Source organism: Lithobates pipiens, unplaced genomic scaffold (genome assembly GCF_037356315.1).
Source record: "Lithobates pipiens isolate NorthernLeopardFrog02 unplaced genomic scaffold, aLitPip1_a1.2 Scaffold_8, whole genome shotgun sequence".
NCBI lineage: Eukaryota > Metazoa > Chordata > Amphibia > Anura > Ranidae > Lithobates > Lithobates pipiens.
The window spans coordinates 595,425,936-595,447,117 of NW_027507903.1; the positions used below are offsets into that span (position 1 = coordinate 595,425,936).

General features: G+C 45.7%; 1 protein-coding gene across 1 annotated transcript in view; it reads right to left on the reverse strand.

Moving 5' to 3' along the window:
• The window catches only part of LOC143961250 (complement C3-like), a 351,241-nt gene that overhangs the window by 181,445 nt on the left and 148,614 nt on the right, over positions 1 to 21,182 (reverse strand). Inside the window, exon 17 of the mRNA XM_077470486.1 lies at positions 14,917 to 15,114. Coding sequence (XP_077326612.1) covers positions 14,917 to 15,114 — 198 coding nt within the window. The remainder of the gene's footprint in view (positions 1 to 14,916; positions 15,115 to 21,182) is intronic.

Sequence of the window (21,182 nt, forward strand, 5' to 3'; positions counted from 1 at the left end):
GTAAAGGGAGGAGGAAGGGGTTTGTTTTTCCAAAGTGAGTTCAAGAAGTGAGATATTTGTTGGAAGCGGAACCTCTCTGTGTCTGGTAGCTCTAAGTGTTCGATACAATAAGCCAGGGAAATCAGACCCCTTGAATTGAAAAAGTGACCTATCCGGTATAGTCCCTTGTCCAACCACCATCTGAAGGCCTCAATGTCCAGACCAGGGGGGAAGTCATGATTACGGAACATGTGAGCAAGGGGTCTTAAAGTGGAGACTAGGGAAGGCTCTTTGCGAAGACCGTCCCATAGGGCGCAGGAGTGAGATAGGGATGGGGACATGATGGGCGGCCTGGCTTTGGGCGGGCACCACAATAGAAAATCTAGTGTAAAAGAGGGTACAGAACAGCGTTCTGTGGACTGCCAATCCGGTTTCTCGTATTTGGAGTAGATCGAGGAGAGTTGGGCTAGGCGAGCTGCAAGATAGTATTTGTGAAGGTTAGGTAAGCCCAGCCCCCCCCTACGTCTGTGCAGGAAGAGCGTGTTTTGCGGTAGACGGTATCCCTTATTACCCCAGATATATTTCAGTATTTTGCTTTGCAGAGAGCAAAGGTGGTCCTTCCGAACTGGTATTGGCAGGGCTCGAAAATAGTAGAGGATTTTGGGGAGAAGGGTCATTTTTATGGAGTTAATCTGGCCAAGCCAGGATAGTTCGTGTTTAGACCATGAGGAGAGATCAGTTTCCAGCTGTCTGTATAATTTGGGGTAATTGTGGGCATACAACATCTCTATTTTAGGTGTAAGGGAGATACCCAAGTATTGGATGGCAGTGTCACTCCATTGGAACGGAAAGGATTGTTTGAGTGAGAGGACTTGGTGGGTGGGGAGAGAAATATTCAAAGCCACAGACTTGGAGTAATTAACCCGCAAGCCTGAGACCTTGGCAAAGTCGTCCAGTACCCGGGATAAGTTGGGCAGGGATGTGAGGGGGGAAGTAAGGAATAACAGTATGTCGTCCGCGAAGAGTCCACATTTGTGCGTTTGACTACCGCATTGGACACCTCCAATGTCTATGTTGTGGCGGACTGCGATCGCCAGTGTTTCAATGGCTATTGCAAATATGAGGGGGGATAGGGGGCACCCCTGTCTGGTCCCCCTGGTGATGGGAATTGGAGCAGAGAGGTATCCCTGCATTCGAATTTGGGCCCTCGGCTGGGAGTATAAGGCCCGTAATAAGCCCAGGAAACGAGCCCCAAATCCCCACCTGTCAAAGAGCTGGAAGATGTACTGCCATGAGACCGAGTCGAAAGCCTTCTGAATATCTAAGGAAAGGAGGAAGCCAGATTGTCTGGGTCCCCCTTCCCAATTAGACTGCAGAATGGAGATAATATCGATCGCCCTCCGAATTTGATCAGGTCCCTGTCTGCCGGGGATAAAACCAACTTGGTCCTTGTGGACGTAGCGTCCGATGAAGGAGGCTAGCCTATTGGCCATAACTTTCGTGAGAATTTTGAGATCATTATTAATGAGGGAAATCGGTCTGTAGTTGCTGACATCTTCCAAGTTCTTGCCAGGTTTGGGGATGACCGTGATATACGCCGTGTTAAGGTGGGGATCCAGGGGGCCTCCATTAGCTTTATGATTACCGAGATTGGCCAGGTGAGGGGCTAGCGTGTTGGCAAAGGCTTTATAGTAAGGGATCGAAAGACCGTCGGGTCCAGGGGCGGAGCTTTTTTTAAGATCCTTTATGACTCCCAGTATCTCCTCTACCTGGAAGGGGCCTTCCATGACTTGTTTGTGAACGTCCGATAAGGCAGGGATGGGGAGTCCCTCCAAAAACTTTGGAAGGAGGTTATCTTTGGGAGATGGGGGGCTACTGTAGAGAGAGGTGTAAAAGTTCTGAAAGGCATTCAGAACTGTGACCGGATTAGACGTGGGCGGGTGTCCTGCACTTCTGATCCAAGGGAGGGTGCTTAGCTTGGTTCTAGGGGAGAGTCTATTAGCCAGGAGTGTGCCTATTTTGTCCGCCTGTGAGTAAAACTTGTGGCCAGACCACCTAACCGATTTTTCTGCTTTCGTGGTGAGGGCGAGATTGAGTTCTAAGCGAGTCTTGTCTAGTAGGGAGGTGGGGGTGCGTAGGGGGTCCTTTTTGTGAAGAGCTCTGAGTTTAGAGTATTCCTCTTCTAGCTTCAGGATGGTTGATTGCCTTTCCCGTTTTATTTGAGAACCTAATTGCATGAGTTTTCCCCTAATAAACGCTTTGTGCGCCGCCCACAGGGTTTCGGGGGAGACATCAGGAGTCGCATTAATAGAGAAATATTCCTGCAGTGCTTTGTCGAGATCCATAACTCGTGATGGCTCTGAAAGGAGAGATTCATTTAACCTCCAATGCCTGGGGTGTCTCCCACTCGAACCCCCCAGGGCCGTCACAATTACCAGCGAGTGATCCGAGATCACTGTGTCAGTGATGGAGGCTTTGAGCATCCTGGGAAGGAGCGAGGAGGGGACAAGTATGTGGTCTATCCGTGCATATGATTGGTGTGGCGCTGAGTAGTGAGTGTAGTCTCTCTTTGTGGGGTTTAATTCCCGCCAGACATCGGATAACCCATGAGCGTGAAGCAATTTGGCGATCCGTAGGCTTGCCTTTGTGGGCCTGGTTAAGCGGGAATGTGAGGGGGAGGATTTATCAAGTCCTTGATCAAAGGCGACGTTAGAGTCCCCTCCGACAATAACCGTTCCCTCCAAAAGAGGCGTTAAGGTGCGCAGCAGGGATTCGAAGAATTTGGCCTGACCCGTGTTCGGGGCGTAGTAGGAGACCAAGGAGTAAAGTTGGTCCCCCACAGTGCCCTTTACAAGTAAAAACCTGCCCTCCGGATCCGCTTTTTCAAAACATTTATTGAATTTGCATGTTTTGGCAATCAAAATGGCCACCCCCCTGGTCTTGGATTCCGCGTTGGCTAAGTAGAACTGAGGGAAGTGGGCATGTAGGAACTTGGGACTATACCGGACAGGAAGGTGCGTTTCCTGAAGTAGAATTATATCTAGTTTCAGGGATTTGTAGTAATCAAGGGCTTTTCTCCGTTTGATGGGGGAATTAAGACCCTGAATGTTATGGGTGGCTATCTTAAGCCTAGCAGCCTGTGGGTCAGCCATGGAGCAGAGGGGGAGCCCAGCTTCTGAAAGCGACCTCACTTACCCAATCCATAGCGGGGTTCTCGGCAAGAGCATTGGGATCGGTGGCTCGTGGTTGTCTCCCAGGATACAATGCCGACTGGGTTCGCTCAGCCAAACCTGAGGAGAAAAAAAGTAGTGTCATGTAAACATTCAACAGGGGTAGCTTACCATCAAGGGGGGAGAGAGGAGGAGAAAGGGCAAGGAAAGAAAGCGTTCCTGAGAAGAGAAAGAGGAGATCAGGGCAGGAGACACCCCCCGAAATCCCAAGAGAGAACAATGTAGACAACCGACCCATAAGGTCAGAAGTCCCGACCCTCAGGCGCCCGGGAAAGGCCGAGGGAGGGAGAGTTACACATGTGGTCCCTCGCGGAACTGGGGACCCCTAGTCGGGTAACTACCCGAACTGTTAAATCAACATTAAATAACAATAGAAGATAAGCAGCAATAAGAAAAATACTTAAGGCACGGCTAAACATAATGATTAGAAGACACTGGGGCTAAACAATGAATGCTGGTCATTAGGCAAAAGGTAGGATGGTATATCCAGGGAGGGTGCTGGGGAATGCAGCCCCCTGAAGAGTCCTCAAAGCAGCCCTAGGGCCCATTTCGAGGGGGCGCAAATAATATGAGGGGTTACTGGCAGTCCAGTAGGTGGACGAAGTACTGCATAGCGTCCCGGGATATTGAAGGCAATGGGGAAAAGGGTAGCACAAGTCCTAGGCAAGGGGAGGGCAAAAAAGGGTGGAGGGCCAAACTTTCAATGTTTGGGGAGCAGTCCTCCGGCCCTCTCCAGGACCTCGGACGGTCAGTCACAGAATGGAGAGTCCGAAATGGGGTCTGAATGTTGCTCAGGTGGGTGCGTTATCCTTGACCTTCTTGGCTCTTCCGGAGGTCCACAACGGGGATTGTGGGCTGTTAGGAGTTGGCCGTTTGTTGGAGCTTTGGCTAGGGTTAGAAGTGTCCATATCAGCTTCTTGAGAAATGATTTTCAGCCTGGTGAGGAGCTTTTCCCCCTCGGGGAAAGTGGAGAAAGCAAAAGACTTCCCTTTGTCCGTGAACCTGACCGCAAATGGGAATGCCCATTTGTATTTTATGTCTTTTTGCGACATTGCAAGCAAGAGGGGTTTCAGAGCTCTCCGTCTCTGTATAGTGGAGGGGGAGAGGTCCGCAAAGATCTGAACCTGGTGGCCTTGGTATGTGACGTGTTGCAGGGATCTGGCTCTCTTCATAACTTCTTCTTTCACCGAAAAGTGATGTGGCTTGGCCAGAACATCGCGCGGAGTGCCATCCTTCCTAGGGGGGCCGAGGGTTCTATGGACCCGGTCAAGTTCAAGCTTAGTAGCTGGGATGTCAGGGATTAGCTGTGTAATGAGGTCTTGCACCGCCCTGGACACATCAGTTATTGATTCTGGAAGCCCGCGAATTCTGATGTTATATCTGCGTGACCTATTTTCGAGGTCATCGATACGGGCCATGGCTAGGTCTAATTGCTCCTGTACTGAATAAATGTGCCTGGAGTTTTGGATGGATCTGGCTATGGTATCCTCCATTTTATGTTCGATCGTTTCGATCCGGGAGCCTAGGTTAATAAAGTCAGCTTTCAATTCCCCCGTGATTTGCAAGGCAGTTTGGGAGAGGCCCCTTTCTAATAGTTCAGAGAATTTGCCAAACAGGGCATTCATGTGGGAGACTGGGTCTGCATGAGCAGCCTCATGGGAGGCCATGGCGGCCTGGGTAGCCCTGTAAGTCCCCGCTGGGGAGGGGGAGAACTCCTGGATGGTGCGTTCCAGCAGAGAGACCGTGGAGGCCGGGGACGGTGTGGCTTCCTTGGGATGACCCCTGGGGTTGCCTGGGGTGGCGTGGAGAGGAGGAAAGTCTGTATCTGACCTGAAATCCACTGTGCCTGTGGATCTGTGATCCTGAGATAGGAGCTGTGCTGCGGTGGCCATCTTGGATTTCTCCCACACGTCCAATGAAGTGAACAGCGGGCCCAGATTGCGTTTAGCCAGTCCACCGGTCATTCGGTAATGTGCCCCAACTCTTCGGGAGTCCGTCCCTATAGCTCGGGAAGCGGAAGGGTAGCCGTGTCGTGCGGTAGGGGTTCCGTCGTTCCGCGAGGCAGCGGAGCTTTAGATGATCGCGGCCATCTTGGAAGCCTCGCGCATGCGCACCTCCTTGATTTGCATTTCTTATTGTCTGCTTGCTTCTGCTATTCAGTTCGTTCTTTCAGGCATTGCTGTTTATCGTTGCTTTCTGTTGTCCGTTCTGACGAGCCGACCTTTTTGAAACCATGTTTCATCTATGTACTCGTCGTAGAGTTTGTGCTGTGCAGGGGCTTGGTGTTGGGGTTATTACTTTGACAGCAGCCAGGTCCATGAACAGAGAGGCACATGCCTTTGCTCCGTGAGATCCGGGAGAATAATCCTGATGATTTCAGGAATTATCTCCGGATGACGTACCCAGTTTTTCACCGTCTGCTGGCTTTGCTGACCCCTTATATCAGCAGGCAGGATACCTGCATGCGGCAAGCCATCACTCCGGAGCAGAGGCTCATCACCACGTTGCGCTACTTGGCGACAGGGAGAAGCCTTCAGGACCTCAAGTTCTCTACAGGCATCTCTCTCCAGGCTCTGGGGATCATTAATCCAGAGACCTGTTCTGCCATCATTCAGGTCCTGCAGAAGGACTATATGAATGTAAGTTTTATCCTTTAACATCACATTCTATGTATTTCATGATTGCTAATGTCTTGCATTTCTTTCCTCATTCCCTAATTACCATCATTGCAATATGCTCTGCCCCTTTGTCCTCAGGCATATTTGCCTCACTAACTTCCCCACCATGCTCTTCTTGGCCCATAAAACTATAGTCTAGTCACTTACCAATGTCTTTTGTCAGCTCCATAGTATTGCTTTCCCCTAAACACCCCCTAAAATCTCTACAAATGTTATGTGTGTGCTTCAATTCATGCAGAGTGACTTTTTAAAAAAAAAAATGGGTTTTCCAAACTTATTAGGAACCCCCCCCCCCCAACTGCTAGCTCAGCTGATAGCAATCCTCTATCTGATGACTTTACCAAACCCAATACACACTATACCTACCTTTTTGATGCTCACATTTATGGATGAATTCACCTAAGCATGTAGTGCAAGGGCCTGCCTCAATACTTTCAAATGCTATTTTTATTTTGTTTTTTCACCTATTAATTATCTTGATATGTAATAGCAGAATGTCAAAATGTGCTTCCATTTTGGTTTATTTTTGGTATTATGACACTTCTTACCTGTCCGGTGGGCTGCCAATAGTGTAAGTAAGCAGGGGCTTCCCAAAGTATCACACATTATTTAGGCATTCAGCTCTCAATCAAGTGGAGAGGGTTACCTGTCCAAAACATCCCCCCTCATTTTTTAGCAAGGGCCCATCAGATGGGGGGGATGGGGGGGGTGATGACTCTGATAAGGGGACCTTATACTTTAAGCTTTAAATACTCAGTTCCCAAAATGTTAGACTAATGTTGGCCAAAAATGTTGGTGTCTAATCTGCTTGCAATGTTGATTGTTTAAAATTATTAATTTTGGTTCTTGTTTCACTCCACAGTGTCCTTCAATGCCACAGGAATGGCAGACTGTGGCCTCCCACTTTGCCAGTCGTTGGGACTTTCCCAATTGTGGAGGAGAAATTGATGGGAAGCACGTCCACATCATCCCACCACCCAACTCGGGGTCGTACTATTATAATTATAAGGGGTTTCATAGTATCGTGATGTTGGTGGTGGTGTCTGCGACATATGAGTTTTTGTATGTGGACATGGGGCAAAATGGATGGATGTCGGATGGTGGAGTGTTCGCATGGACGGAGTTCTACTGGCATCTCCAGAGTGGCAGTCTGGGCTTGCCACCCCCAGAGGAGAATCAGGAAGGACTCCCGTTCTTTTTCGTCACGGATGAGGCGTTTGCCCTTGCGAACCATCTGATGCGGCCTTTCCCGATGAGAACCCTCACCCCAGACCAGAGGATTTTTAATTTCTGCCTGTCCAGAGCCCGAAGAGCCTTTTTCTAATGCCTAGTCACATGGCGGAATACAAACTCAATCATATAGTGCTGGCGTTCTTCACAATTTTCTTTAAAAAGTTTCAGCGAACTATGCGGTCTCAGTTGGCCAACAAGAAGCAGACTTGCTTGAAAATGATGATAACCTCACGGGCCTTGAACCTGCTCATCCTGGCTTGCCCCCCCCCCCCCAAAGCGCTCATGAGGTTAGAACCCAATACATGGACTACTTTGTGGGTAGGGGGGCCATTGATATGCCAGACAATGTATGAGAGGCATTTTCTCAATAAAATTTTCTTTGAAACTCCTTCATTTACTGCTTGGCTTGGTTTTAGGTGTCTCCTAGGTATATTTAGGTTTTTTCTTGTTCCTTTCTGCCTTTTTCACCAACAGTGCAAACCCAATTTCAGAGCAAGATGAGGGGACAGTCTCTTCTTCAGATAATCTTATTATGTTGTGGGTCTGCTACACACACACCTTGTTTTTGTTAACTAATGTATGTAGTGCTCATTTTCAGCACCATGGCAGGAAAATGGCATGATTGTCCAAATTAACACATCACTGTGGGTGTTTTTTACTAAAGGCACATCCACTATGCACTACAAGTGTACTGCAAAAGTACACCCGAAAATGCACTTGGAGTGCAAAGTGGAGTTTCCTTTAGTAAATAACACCCATTCTCACCGCACTCCAAAATTTTACTCCAAATACATCTTTTTGCGCAATGAAAAAGGAAGCCACAAATTGTTGATAATTTAACTTTTTAATCCAAGCACATTCACATGTGCGTTTAGAAAAGGTTTTTACAACAAACCAAGAAATTGTGTGTATCAAAAACAGTCTTTCAGCTAATTTTTGTTTACTTGGTGTTTTTATGTAAACAGGCATGTATCAAAGCGTAAAATACAGAACACAGGAACTTACAAAGTTCAACTTTGAAAAGTGAAGACAATATCAGACATGAGTATGTACAAACTGGGCTGATATTGCCTTCATCACATGGGTTGTCACCCCTGTAAAATCCAAATTTGGAAGATGCACACAGTGTGTCAACATGTGCTATCTCCCATCATGGGGGATCAATGTACATGTTTTGGGGCTGCAACCCCTTCATCTCAGCCACTTTCCACAAAATACGTACATTGATCCCCCATGATGGGAGATAGTGCATGTTTACACACTCTGTACATCTTCCAAATTTGGATTTTCTAAAAATACAAAAAAGTTGTGTTTTAAAATAGCAAAACTAAAACCCTAGCTAGTTTGTGGTGTTTCACACTCTCCCCAAAACATCAATGATGTTCTTCATTTTATTTTTAACATCATTGATGTTTTGCTGTATATTTTCCAAATCCCGATTGCACCCCATTATCTCCCCAATCAGGATCTGGGCACTTTCACTGGTAAAACGGGAATCTTCTTCCACATCACCTACAAAACAAATCAAAAACACACACCATGTATTAAAAATATGGTGATATACATTGATGAGCTTACCGGAAGCTGTGTTCTCCGACCCTTACCTGTTGTGGTGACAATTTGCCCAACTTCAACAATCTCTCCTTCCTCCTACTCCTGCTCCTCTGCTTCTGGTTTTGGTATTTGGCCTTCTTTGGGAGGAGTGTGGTCCCTGGTGTCCTCATACTTGCCGAGTCTTTTCTCCCCTATGAGAATGTAAAAACAGAATAATTAGCACACAGAGGGCAGAATTTGGAATATGAATCATTGCTTGGAAGTGTTGTACAATTGATTTTTTGGGCCGAGCTCCAAGGTGAGTACATTATTGTGGACACTTTGTTCAGCTGGAATACTTACCTGCTGAATGATGTTTCTTACGAACGAATGAAACCATGAACTTGAAAGTGGCCATTTTAAAATGCACAACATTAAATCAAAGCACATGGAGCAGTATGCAAGCAAGAATAATAATATGAACACACGACAACTACTTACTTTTTTGAAGAACACGCTTGATCCTTCTGTACTGATCATGCTCCCTCAGTTTCAGGTCTGACCAGCGTTTTCTCAGTTGATCCTTGGATCGGCTTACCCCAAAATTCTTCTGAAGACTCTTCACTACTTTAGTCATGATCTTGGCCTTTCTGATATATGGGTTTGGGTAAGGTCCATACTTCCCTTCATAGTCGGTCCTGTTCAATATGTCCATCATCTCCAACATCTCTCCAAAAGACATATTTGAGGCCTTAAATCTTCTCTTCCTGGATCGGGACGTTTCAGGCTCCGGGCTTTCCTTACCTTCCTCCTCGTTAGTGGAACTGTGATTGCGCACCTGCGTTCTCTCCGCCATGTGCTCTCCCCACTGCGCCGAAAGCACAGGGGCGGGAAATAGTCTAGAAAGAACATCAGGGGCGGGCGGAGTTTCACGCATGTGCACTGTATATAAAACGCAACACGCGTGTGTCGTACGTACGATCGTGCAAACAAAGGAAACATTTTTAACTTGGTGCATCACTAGACTAGACTGCTTCTATCTAGGCCGATGTTGGGAGAAAATTAGGAGGGTTTTTCATGGCATTATTAGTATTTTAGGGTTTGTCTTGTGTTGTGTCTTGCAGACAAGATGGATCCATTCCAAAACCCCAATTTTATGGGGCTATTCCTCCAACTTTACAAGATGATGCCCTGCCTGTGGCAGATCAACAACCAGTTTTATTACGACAGAAGAAAGAGGAAGGCAGCGCTGGAGAAACTTCTTTCTTTGGTGCGGATCATGGTCCCAACGGCAGACATGGCCTATCTGAATAGGAAAATTGGGGCCATGAAGATTACATATCTCAGGGAGAGAAAGGAGCACCTGGAGTCCTTGAGATCAGGAGATCCAGATGCCGTTTATTACCCCAGGATGGTTTACTTCCAGAGGCTACATTTTCTGGTAGACCAGGGGGTACCCAGGCCACCACTCAACCGTCTTCCTTCAAGGCATCCTTCACCCCCAGCTGAGGCTTCCAACGTCCAACCTGGGCCTTCCAGGCAGCAACATGTGGTGGGGCCCAGCTTGAGACAGGTATTGCATTGTTGAACATATTTCTTGTGGTACATTTAATGATGTTAACTAGATGTTCTTATTGATCAGTAAGTTGTGATTTAACAAAGTGGTTTACATCTCAATAGACAGTAGTGACCAAAAATGATTGGGACAGGAATGAAAAATGCTGGGCTCAGAATGATAGTCTGTTCTATTTGGTAACATTCTATTTGCAAAAGTCAGGAGCTCAAAATGGTGGGATTGATGAGCAAAAAACTAAAACTATGTCCCATTTTCATATACAGGAAGACCTCAGTCGGGGGGAGGCTGTAGCAAGTGGCAGCCAGGAGGTCGACCAACGCCCTCCTTCTCCTCCTCGTGCCCCAACTACAGGAGCCCAGCCACCACCTGGAAGGATGCCTGGTGGGAAGTGCCTAAGAAGGACGAGAGAGTGATGGCCTGGGTTCAGTCTGGTCTGCCAGAAGATGCAGCCTCTTGAAGAACCACATCCTGGGGACATAGATGGCATCTGCTTTTCCTGATCTCTAGGACTTCTGGACCAGACTTCTCTCCCTGAGATATGTACTCCTCAGGCCACCAATTTTTCTTATTCTAATTTGTTCATGTCTGCCCTGGGGGCCAAAGGCTGCACCAAAGTAACAAGTTTCTCCAGCGCTGCCTTCCTCTTTTTATTTTATTGCTACCAAAATAAAGTTTTTTTTTTTGTTTGATGAAATACTTGCGTATGTGTTTTCCTTCCAAAAGGCCAGTTTATTTGTGAGCAGGCAGGTACATTTCCCAAAAAAAGTGAAATGAATAACAAGGGGTACCAACACTAAACAACCTCCTGTAGATTAAAAAAGAAAATCTAAATATAATAATGTTGTTGTGGTAAGTTTACACACAAAACACACCCCAAAAAAAGGAAAGATGAGCAAACTGTCAAAAAAGGAGATGTTTAGGAAAACCAAAAAAAAAAATGCAGCCAAAAAAAAAAATATATATACAATTGTGTAGATGTGACGAATTCAAAAATTGTATTGCCGAAATGGTTAAAAAAAGAGTCAGGAAATACGTTCGGGAGAAGTGTGTGTGACTATGAGCATCAAAAGAAGTTCCTTCTTGCAGCATTGTAAAGAACAAGAGAATGTGCTTCATGAAAGAATTTTTAACATTGCAGCATGACGAATGTACTATATCGATTACGAGCAGTAGTTTTACCTGAACGAGCGCTTCCGTGTCGGAATTTGAATGTGAGCATGCGTGGCACCTTGTCCGTCGGAGTAGGCTACACATGATCGGAGTATGTCTGATCGGAGCATTTTGTCTGAAAATATTTCCGGCAAGTTGGAAAATTTGGTCCGACGGATATTCAGACGGAAACAGTCCGATGCATACCACACACAGTCGGAATATCCGACAAAACGCTCCGATCGGACACATTCCGTCGGAATCTCCAATTGTGTGTACAAGGGCTAATGGTTAACAAAAGGACCTGCTCTGGATACACAACACTGATATACTGTAGTTATGCTGTTGAACAGCGGAATAGTATACGTTTTGAACTGCAGGACTACCATTTTGTTATTGGGTTTGGGTACATGAGCTGATTGACTTTCCCCCTCAATGTAATTAGAAATGAACATGGGGACAACTATATTAGCCCATTACATAGTCAGGCTCTGCTTCTTGCTTTGCATTACAACACAATGGGGGGAATGTATCAAAACTAGAGCAGCTGTGCATGGCAACCAATCAGCTTCCATCTTCAGCTTGCTCATTTAAGCTTTGACCATGAAAGCTAGAAGCTTATTGATTGCCATGTACAACTGCCACAGATTTGGCTGCTCCAGTCTTAAAGTGTTACTAAAGTCATATATAAGAAAAAAAAATCATAATAACAAACATGTTAAACTTACTTGTTCTGTGCAGTGTTATTGCAAAGCGTGGCCCCGATCCTCTTCTTCTGGGGTCCCCGGTGGCAATCTTGGCTCCTCTTTTTAGGACTACCATAGCCAGCCGCTTGCTATGGGGAGAAGCGTGGTCTGCGTGGTCCCGAGCTATGTGTCTACGGAGCCGTGCTCCATAGACATACACATCGGGACTTAGGCCGCCCCCCCACTTCCTCTTCACTGCATCTGATTGACAGCAACAAGAGCCAATGGCTCCTGCTGCTGCTTGAATGCTGTGTAAAGAGGATAAGAGGGGAGAATAGATGCAGCTGTGCACAGCACTGATCTGTTCTCCCCTCTTTTCCCCTTCACACAGGGGAAGGGGGCACAGAGAAACTATTTTTTTTTTTTGTACCTTAATGCAAACAATGCAATAAAGTGGATGTAATCCTGATTCGTTAAATTTGACCTAAGCACAAATATATGTAGTGTTTTCTTATCGCTCTCCAAAGCCCTGAGTCCTGTGTGTTTCTGTTGTTTCATTGCTCTTATCAGCATGATAACTTCTTACAAGTTCTCTGTCAACCAAGATAAAACCAGTCTGAATTTTTTTGTCGAGGGAGGTTGCTATAAATAGATTAGCAGAGAGCTTGACTTGTCACAGCACAGCTCTGCAAGTCTCTGCCTATGTGGAGAGGGGGTGTGTGCCTTTCCTCCAATCAGCTGTCTTGGCTGTATGCCAATAATCCACTCCCAGTGCTGAAGAGGAAGAGAAAATCTCTAAAACAATGTGCACTTTCTAAAGAATATATAAAGCTGAAGACTGCAAATATACATGTAAAACTTATGCAGGAGGATTTGTTTCATCTCTGTGTATCATCTGAGGCTGTTCACTTCACTGGGTATATGTGAGGGTTTACATCCATTTTAGGGTTGTAAACCCTGTACAACCACTTTTCCCTACAGGTAAGGCTATAGTAAATAAGGCTTACCTGTAGGTACTGGAAATATCTCCTAAACCTGTACGGTTTAGGAGATATTCACCATATATACGCTTGCACCGACGTCATCGGCACATGCACACTGAAGAAAGGGCACGATTGTGCCATTTCTATAGTGCCCGTGCTGTGACTGTCGGCTCCCATGCGCATGCACAGGAGTGACGTCACGTGGCCCCGGCAGGAAGAGGGGTTGAAGATGGATGAGGCCACAGAGCGGGGGAAGCGGTGACATTGAGGGCTTCTTCTGCAGGTAAGTGGGACATCATGGGCTAGTATGTGATGCATACTAGCCCATTATGCTTTTACTTCGCAGGGAACAAAGAGGAAGTAAAACCCATCAGGGTTTAGTTCCTCTTTAAGCTGGCCATAGATGGATCGAATCTCAGATGGTTTAGCACAGACTGGGCAATATTTGATCCATCTACGGGCAGGCTGGATAGGTGGATATACCCAAGTCAATCCATTGATTGACTGGAGTACAACCAGCCTGGTGGATTTTTTTTACATGTGTTTACTGCAGGTGGCTATAGCCGCTAGCAGTAATGATAGTGTTCTGCCAGTCGGGAAGGCTCCCTGTCGCCAGAACGCATTAGCACTGCAGTCAGTGTTCATGGGGGAATTAAGCAATTTTCTTCCCTTGTACCCATGGTGGAAGAAAACAAAGTTTATTTGATGGCTTGCCTTAGTAAATCCCCCTCAATGATTGTGCTTTATGCCATTCTGTCACAGTGAAAGTCTTTTAGCTGGCTGACTCATTGAAGACAATGCTTTCCCTGTGTGGCTGATATCCTAACTCTACAGTTAAGCAAAGAGGATGCATAATTACAAACTGATTGTTCCATCTAGTGGTAAATCTACATATTTATTATAATATATATTTTATGACTTAAAAATAAAATAAATACAAAAATAAATAGTGAATAAAAAACATAAATAAAAATGAAATGAATGAAAGTCACAAAATTACCTTTGTTAAATATTATGGGGCAGCACAGTGGATAAGTGATTAGTAGCAATGGGGTTATCGGTTTGAATCCCAACCATGACACTACCTGTCCGGAGTTTGCATGTTCTCCCTGTGCCTGAGTGGGTTTCCTCCCATACTCCAAAGACATGTTGGTAGGGTAATAGGCTCATGTCTAAATTGCCCTAGAATCTGTATGTATGAATGTAAGTTAGGGACCCTAGATGTCAAGCTCCTTGAGGGCAGGGGCTGATGTGAATGTACTCTATACACTATATTACTAAATATTACTAAATAAATATTAGTAAATGAATAAATATTTAGGTATATACTGCAATAATGACCTAAATGAAGTGTTCACCGATAATACACTCTATCTACCTTTTGAAAGACTGGTAAGATGGGTACACACGTATCTAAATTCGGCCAATTCCAATTTCGATCTGTGTGTAGCCCTCCCTGTTCAACAGAAGCCAATCGTCAGGTTTCTTGAATAGTCCTCCTGAAAAAACAGCATTAGCCATAGCAGCCATTGGCGAGTGTTTTCCTATAAGATAAGAGACCCCGTTGTCAGAATATAATAGACCAACGGGGGAGATTCCTGCATCCACCTCTCGTGTGGATGTAGTAATCTGAGGTTCTTTTTGTTCAGCCTGCTGGTTGTACCCAGTTGGAGTTGGGTAACCAGGGATCTGGGCTGTGTAAGTCTAAACCTCAACAGAGTTTAAGTCCATAATTTTGGCGCCTCTCCCCCACCATACCTGTATACATTGTGGCATGTTGATTAGCAGTGGGATAGCTGGGGCCAAGCCCAAGATAAATCTGTGTCAATCTATGGCAGTTTCCCAATCTCCTATTTACTGTCTACTCACTCCTCTCCAAGTCTTGATCCAGTTCCTTTTCAATCTTGATTTTCAGTTCAATGTATCTGCAGCAGTCCAGGAATACCTGCACACATTTATCTCCCTTTAGGATATGTTTGGCACGACGATCACAGCTGTGACCCATGGGATTGCTGGTCATGCCATCATGGCAGCACTGCCTTTCCAGATTCTCATTGTACTTCAAAGCTTTAACAACAAAAAAAGGAAGAATTGAATTTAAAGCCAAATTCCAGTCAATTTTATTTTTTTAAGTACTTTAATTTTTAATGAGTTAAAATATCTGTCAAGTCTTTATCTCTGAGAAGTAAAGTGGAGTGACATTTAGAGGAGCAAAGCACCAATCTCTTTAAAGCTGAACTTTCCCATAGAGTCTGGCTGTGTCAGCACTGCATGGGTTAACTGCTCATTTTTGTTTAGAGGTTCAGAGAGCTGAGATATACTCACCTAATCTTCTGATCCTTCCAGCACAAGGTCCCTTTGGCTCCTGCCCCTCATGGTCCAGTCGTCTTGTGCAGTGGACTGTTCCTGACATCATTACGCCCTCTGGATGTGAAGACGTCAGAAACAGTTCAATGCTGGACATGGGGAGTGCTATTTTCTGGATGTCAGGGCTGGGGTCAGCCCTTCCTTCTATGAGCTGGCCGCTCAGCTGTTGACTAATTGCCAGCTATCATCTCTCTCCACGGATACTCAGCTGTTGTTGATATCCTGCTCGTCAGTCCTGCCTACTTAAGCCGTCCAGTCCAGAGGAGCTCTGCCTTCACCTTAGTCAACATCACAAGAAACATCTCCTGCGTTCCTGTTTAAAGACTGACCTTGCTGACATCCCTTCTGGCTCTGGATCCTGCTTGCTGTTCCATCACTTTGATCCCTGACTTCTGGCTTGGCTGACTATCTATTCCGATTACTGAACTTTGGCTATGTTTTGACTACGTTTGTTCTTTTTACTTTTATTTATAAACAAGTGTGATTTAACTCTACTTCTGTCTCGGTCTGATTTCATGGTTTCTGGCAGTAGGCGAAGGCCATGAATTCAGAAGATGCCATCAATCCATTTGTTGGTAATATTTTTTCCAGATTGGATGAACTGGATCACTACATGGATCAGTTCGCCATGACGTTACAAACGCTCCTGAGTCACATGGCTCACCTGAAATCTCCCACTGTGGCCTCCCCAATACAACCTATATTGCAGGCAGACCCTGCTGCTGCTCCAGTCTCTATGCAGGCACCTGCCTTGAGTATTAACTCTATAAGAGAGATGTCTGGTTCCGCTCTGCTTCCCGAACAATTTGGGGGTATGGATCCAGTCCAATGCAGAGGATTTCTCAACCAGGTTAAGATATAGGGGGCGTGGCCTGGCCTGACTGGAAGATGGACGCTTAATCCCCGAGCTCCCGCTACCTCACGAAAAGCTATCAGACTAACGGAGCTAATAACAACTCTCCACTTACTACCTGATGGGGACTGCTTCAAGAAACTCCTCGACATCGCGCTCCCGTTCTCCCCGAGGGAACTCGCGCACATCCAGCAACACTATACCGGATCTGTTCCGAGCAAACAGGGGGAACATGGCGGCGCCTCACCAAGGCCTCACGTGGGACCAAAGGTCTCCTCATCGAAACGCGCCACTATCTTCCTCCTCGGCGTCGGGAGTAGAGCCCGATAACTCACAACCCGCGGTATTGTCCTCTCAACCCCAGCTAAGTATTCATGATCTGCGAACCATCGCTGCAGATATTAAGGATACCCTCTCGGCGGCCATCTCTGAGCTCCGTTTAGACATTCGTTCCCTGACTGACAGGGTGATTGTGATGGAAGACGCTGTTTCTAAACAGGATGCCCAATTGAAGAAAACGACACATCATGTGGACACTCACACCTTACAACTAAGATCGGTTCATATCCGCATGGAAGACCTTGACAACAGGGGGAGACGCCACAATTTGAGGGTGAGAGGCCTCCCGGAAACAGTTGAAGGTGAACAAATTTTACCCGCTGTAACTAACATCTTCAATAATCTACTGAACAGACCGCTCCATACACCCATTGCTATGGATAGAATCCACCGTGCACTAAAACCTAAAGGTAGAGCCACAGACCCTCCGAGGGATATTATATGCTGTTTACCAGACTTCAAACTGAAGGAAGATATCCTCAAACATGCCAGGGATACCCCACAAATCACTCATGGTGGCTCCACAATTCAAATCTACCAAGACCTCTCCAGCATTACGCTGCAGCACCGCAGGGACCTGAGACCTCTGCTCGATGTGCTCCGCGCAAACGGGATTGTATACAAATGGAAATTCCCATTTTGTCTCTCGGCCTCAGCTCAGGGTCGCACTGCCAATTTGAGAGTACCCGAAGACATACCTCACTTCTGTAGTAGCCTTAACATCCCTCTGGTCACTGTACCAAATTGGTTTGCAGATTTCAGACGCTCTGCAGTACAAAAGAATCCGCCTCCGGCCGAACCCATGGAAGCTCAATCCGGCTCTCATCGACGGCGCAGATCCCCATCCGCCTCGGATGCTCGTAGCTCACCTAGAGGTTCCTACCGAGCTCATAGCCCTTCTTTCACACCACACGCTCGGAGAGCTAGAAGGGATCGCTGACTGTGTCCGTAGGCGCCTGATAATTCATTTGTCAGCTGAGATTAAACCACAAGATTTACACAAAGTTTATTCCGTGTTCTCTATGTTTGACTTTTAGAATTGCTTTCTGTGATATACCCCTTACTTATACCGGATCTTTATCACATATACCATATCGCCTTTATACCGGCTAGTTCATCATACGGTACACCGTGGAGACTCTGAATTTGCAGATGGTTTATTTCACCCTCAGCTCTGTACCTCTACCCCATTGGCCACTCTCACTTTACATGGCAGCGGTTCATAGTGCCTGTTACTACAACTCCCATACTTCCTTGCACAAGAAGACCAGCCCAAACTGGATGACGTCAACAAAGACACTCCCTGATGTCCAACTTCCTTGCCTACCGACTTTTGGAATCTTTCCTCTATACCATCCGTTCGCATCAGTATTGCACCCCGCAAGTCTCTGCTGCTTATGCTGAACTCAGATGTCACTCCCGGAGCCTCAACGCTTACACGCTGCAAGCTCTGTTTTCTTTTCTTCTCACGAATATAGTACACTATAATACTCTTCGTTCAAGAGCTTATTTGTTGATGACTAATTGCCACTCAGTTCCCTCTGAGAAGCCATTTATGACCGCTGGTCTCACTCAGGGCAAACGATCCTTTCTTTCATATTTAGTTTGTTGAAGTTGACTTTGCAAGAACGGGACATTGTTACGCCATATTACCTATGTAGTTCCCCCTTTCACCCGGATCACTTACCTTATAAGAGGTACTTCACTGCTTTGGATCCAGATGTCAGGAACTCCTGTTCTACCCTATATGTCTTAGTGGTAAATATGTATCGCTTATGAATGTCCGTTAGATGTCTTTTTCTTTCCGAGTTATAGTTAAGTACGGCTTATTTCTACTTAATGGCGTTGGTTCAACCTTTGTCTATGCCTTTCATGTTTAGTGTCTCACACTAGGAGTTATTTTTCAAAAGGTATATATGTTGATGAAGCGCTTCACCGTACAGATCCTCAAGATACATATAAACACCTATATAGTTGCTAAAAATGCGATAGGTCCCCTTAATTCCCCATACAACATTTGCTATACAATGTTTATCTCCTCCTTTTACTTGTTATGCAGTGAGCTAGCATAATAGCTATACCTCTTTTATATTTACTTTTTATCCATCTTCCCGGTCCGGCTGGAACCGACCCCCATTCAGTGCGAGTTAGCTGCAGTTCCCTCCGGAATAGGGTGGATTTGCGGTCCCTCGCACTGTACATCTACCGATCCTCATATTTTCGAGACAGGGTGTTACCCTCACTCCCACTGTCTCATCGGTTTGATACTCCCCCCCCCCTCTTTTTTTTTTCTTTTTTTTTTTTTATTGTAAGAGACAAACAGAAAAGAAAACACCGGTAACCACCGTTCTTTAGTTCATCTATATACCCGGTCACTTTATCTCATTCTTTCAACTAAGTCCTCCCCCAGTATCTCCCTCCTAACCCGATTGGGCTACCATGAATACATCTAGGTCAATACACCCGGACACCCCTTCCCATTTGCAGCTCAAACTTTACTCCATTAACATCCAAGGTCTTAACACACCTGAAAAGCGAACAAAATTCTTATCTGCAATACATCACTCCAAAGCTCATATTGTTCTTGTCCAAGAAACTCATTTTAGGGCGGATAGCATCCCAAAACTACATAGCAAACACTTTCCCACGGCGTTCCACGCACCTAACCATGATGCTAAATCCAAGGGAGTTTCTATTCTAATTTCCAGACACTGCCCAATTAAAATTGATGACGTCCTGAAAGACAAACAGGGCAGGTTTCTGTTTCTAAAAGGTACGCTACACAACAAACCCATAACCCTGGCAAATATTTACGCACCTAACGCACATCAAGTCACTTTCATTCGCAACACCTTCCAACACCTAACCCTATTTACAGCTGGTGCCCTCATTGTAGGTGGAGACCTTAATGTTGCCCTTAACCCCTCTCTTGACTCCTCTTCAGGCACCACCTCTATAGCATATAAAGCTTTACGTGCGATAAAACTACAATTCCACGACCTCCTACTTCATGATACTTGGCGAACGCTATATCCTAACGTAAAAGATTTTACCTTTTTCTCTCCCCCCCACAACAAATATTCAAGATTGGACTATTTCTTTCTCTCCCAAAACGAATTATCATTTCTGACTAAAGCCACCATTGAACCAAAAATCATTTCAGATCATAACCCAATATCCATGACCCTGAATATCCCGAATATTACAGCGTATACACGTATTTGGCGCCTAGATAATTCCTTACTCACAGATTCTGATATAGTCCAATCTATCTCCAAAAATCTTTCCAATTACTTCCTAGAAAATTCCGGAGGAGAATCCACTCCAACTACAGTATGGGCTGCCCACAAATGTGTCCTTAGAGGGGATTTCATGTCCTTGTCAGCCTCACGAAACAAACTTAGAAAAGCTCACATCGAAGCTCTAACTAAACACATTCACAATTTGGAAAAAAAACACAAAGCCTCTCTGGCTGCTACCGTACTAACGGAATTGACCAACGCACGAGAAGAACTTCTGACAGTGCTCCATAAAAGAATGAAACAAAATTTCACCCTCTCCCAGAGGATCTTCTATGAGCACAGTAACAAGTCAGGAAATCTATTAGCTAGAGCCCTCCAGGCTAAAAAGGCAATACACACTATACACGAGCTCAGAAGTAATACGGGTGGAAAAATTTCCAAAACGGAGAACGTAATGGACAAATTCGTCCATTATTTCTCAGAACTGTATCACCTCCCCTCCCCCCAACAACCTAACTCCTTGATAGATCGTGAGACTTCTATTCGCACATTCTTGCAACAATACGCTCCCACCCCTCTCACAAGTGAAGATTCCGAAGCCTTGAACGCTCCAATCACTGTTGCTGAAACTATACAGGCCCTGAAACAAATGAAGCCCGGAAAGAGCCCCGGACCGGACGGCTTCCCTCTAAGCTACTATAAGACTTTCCAAGATCCCTTACTCCCTCATTTGGTCAATACCTTCAACCACCTCTCAAAAACCGACGATTTACCAAAAGAATTTTTAGAAGCCCATATCACCCTTATCCCTAAACCTAATAAAGACCCCTTGTTAGTAACTAACTACCGCCCCATCTCCCTACTTAATGTGGATCTCAAAATATACGCCAAAATTCTAGCCAATCGTATCCTGCCCCACCTCCCTCAATTAATTGACCTGGATCAAGTTGGTTTTGTCCCTGGTAGGGAGGCGAGGGACAATACCACAAAAGCGATAAATATACATCACTGGCTCACCACCACGGCCACTCCTGGCTTTATGCTATCCCTTGACGCGGAGAAGGCGTTCGACAGGGTGGCTTGGGACTACATGGAGGAAACTCTTCGGACAATAGGAATCCCACCACAATTACTGCGGATGATCATGGTCCTCTATTCGTCCCCCACGGCTAAAATCAAAATTAATGGTCACCTGTCGAACGCCTTCTCCATCCTCAACGGTACTCACCAGGGATGCCCCCTCTCACCTCTAATTTTTATACTCACGATGGAACCTCTACTCCGTAAACTCAGGGACAATCCAGACATAAAAGAAGTGCCAATTAAACATAAAA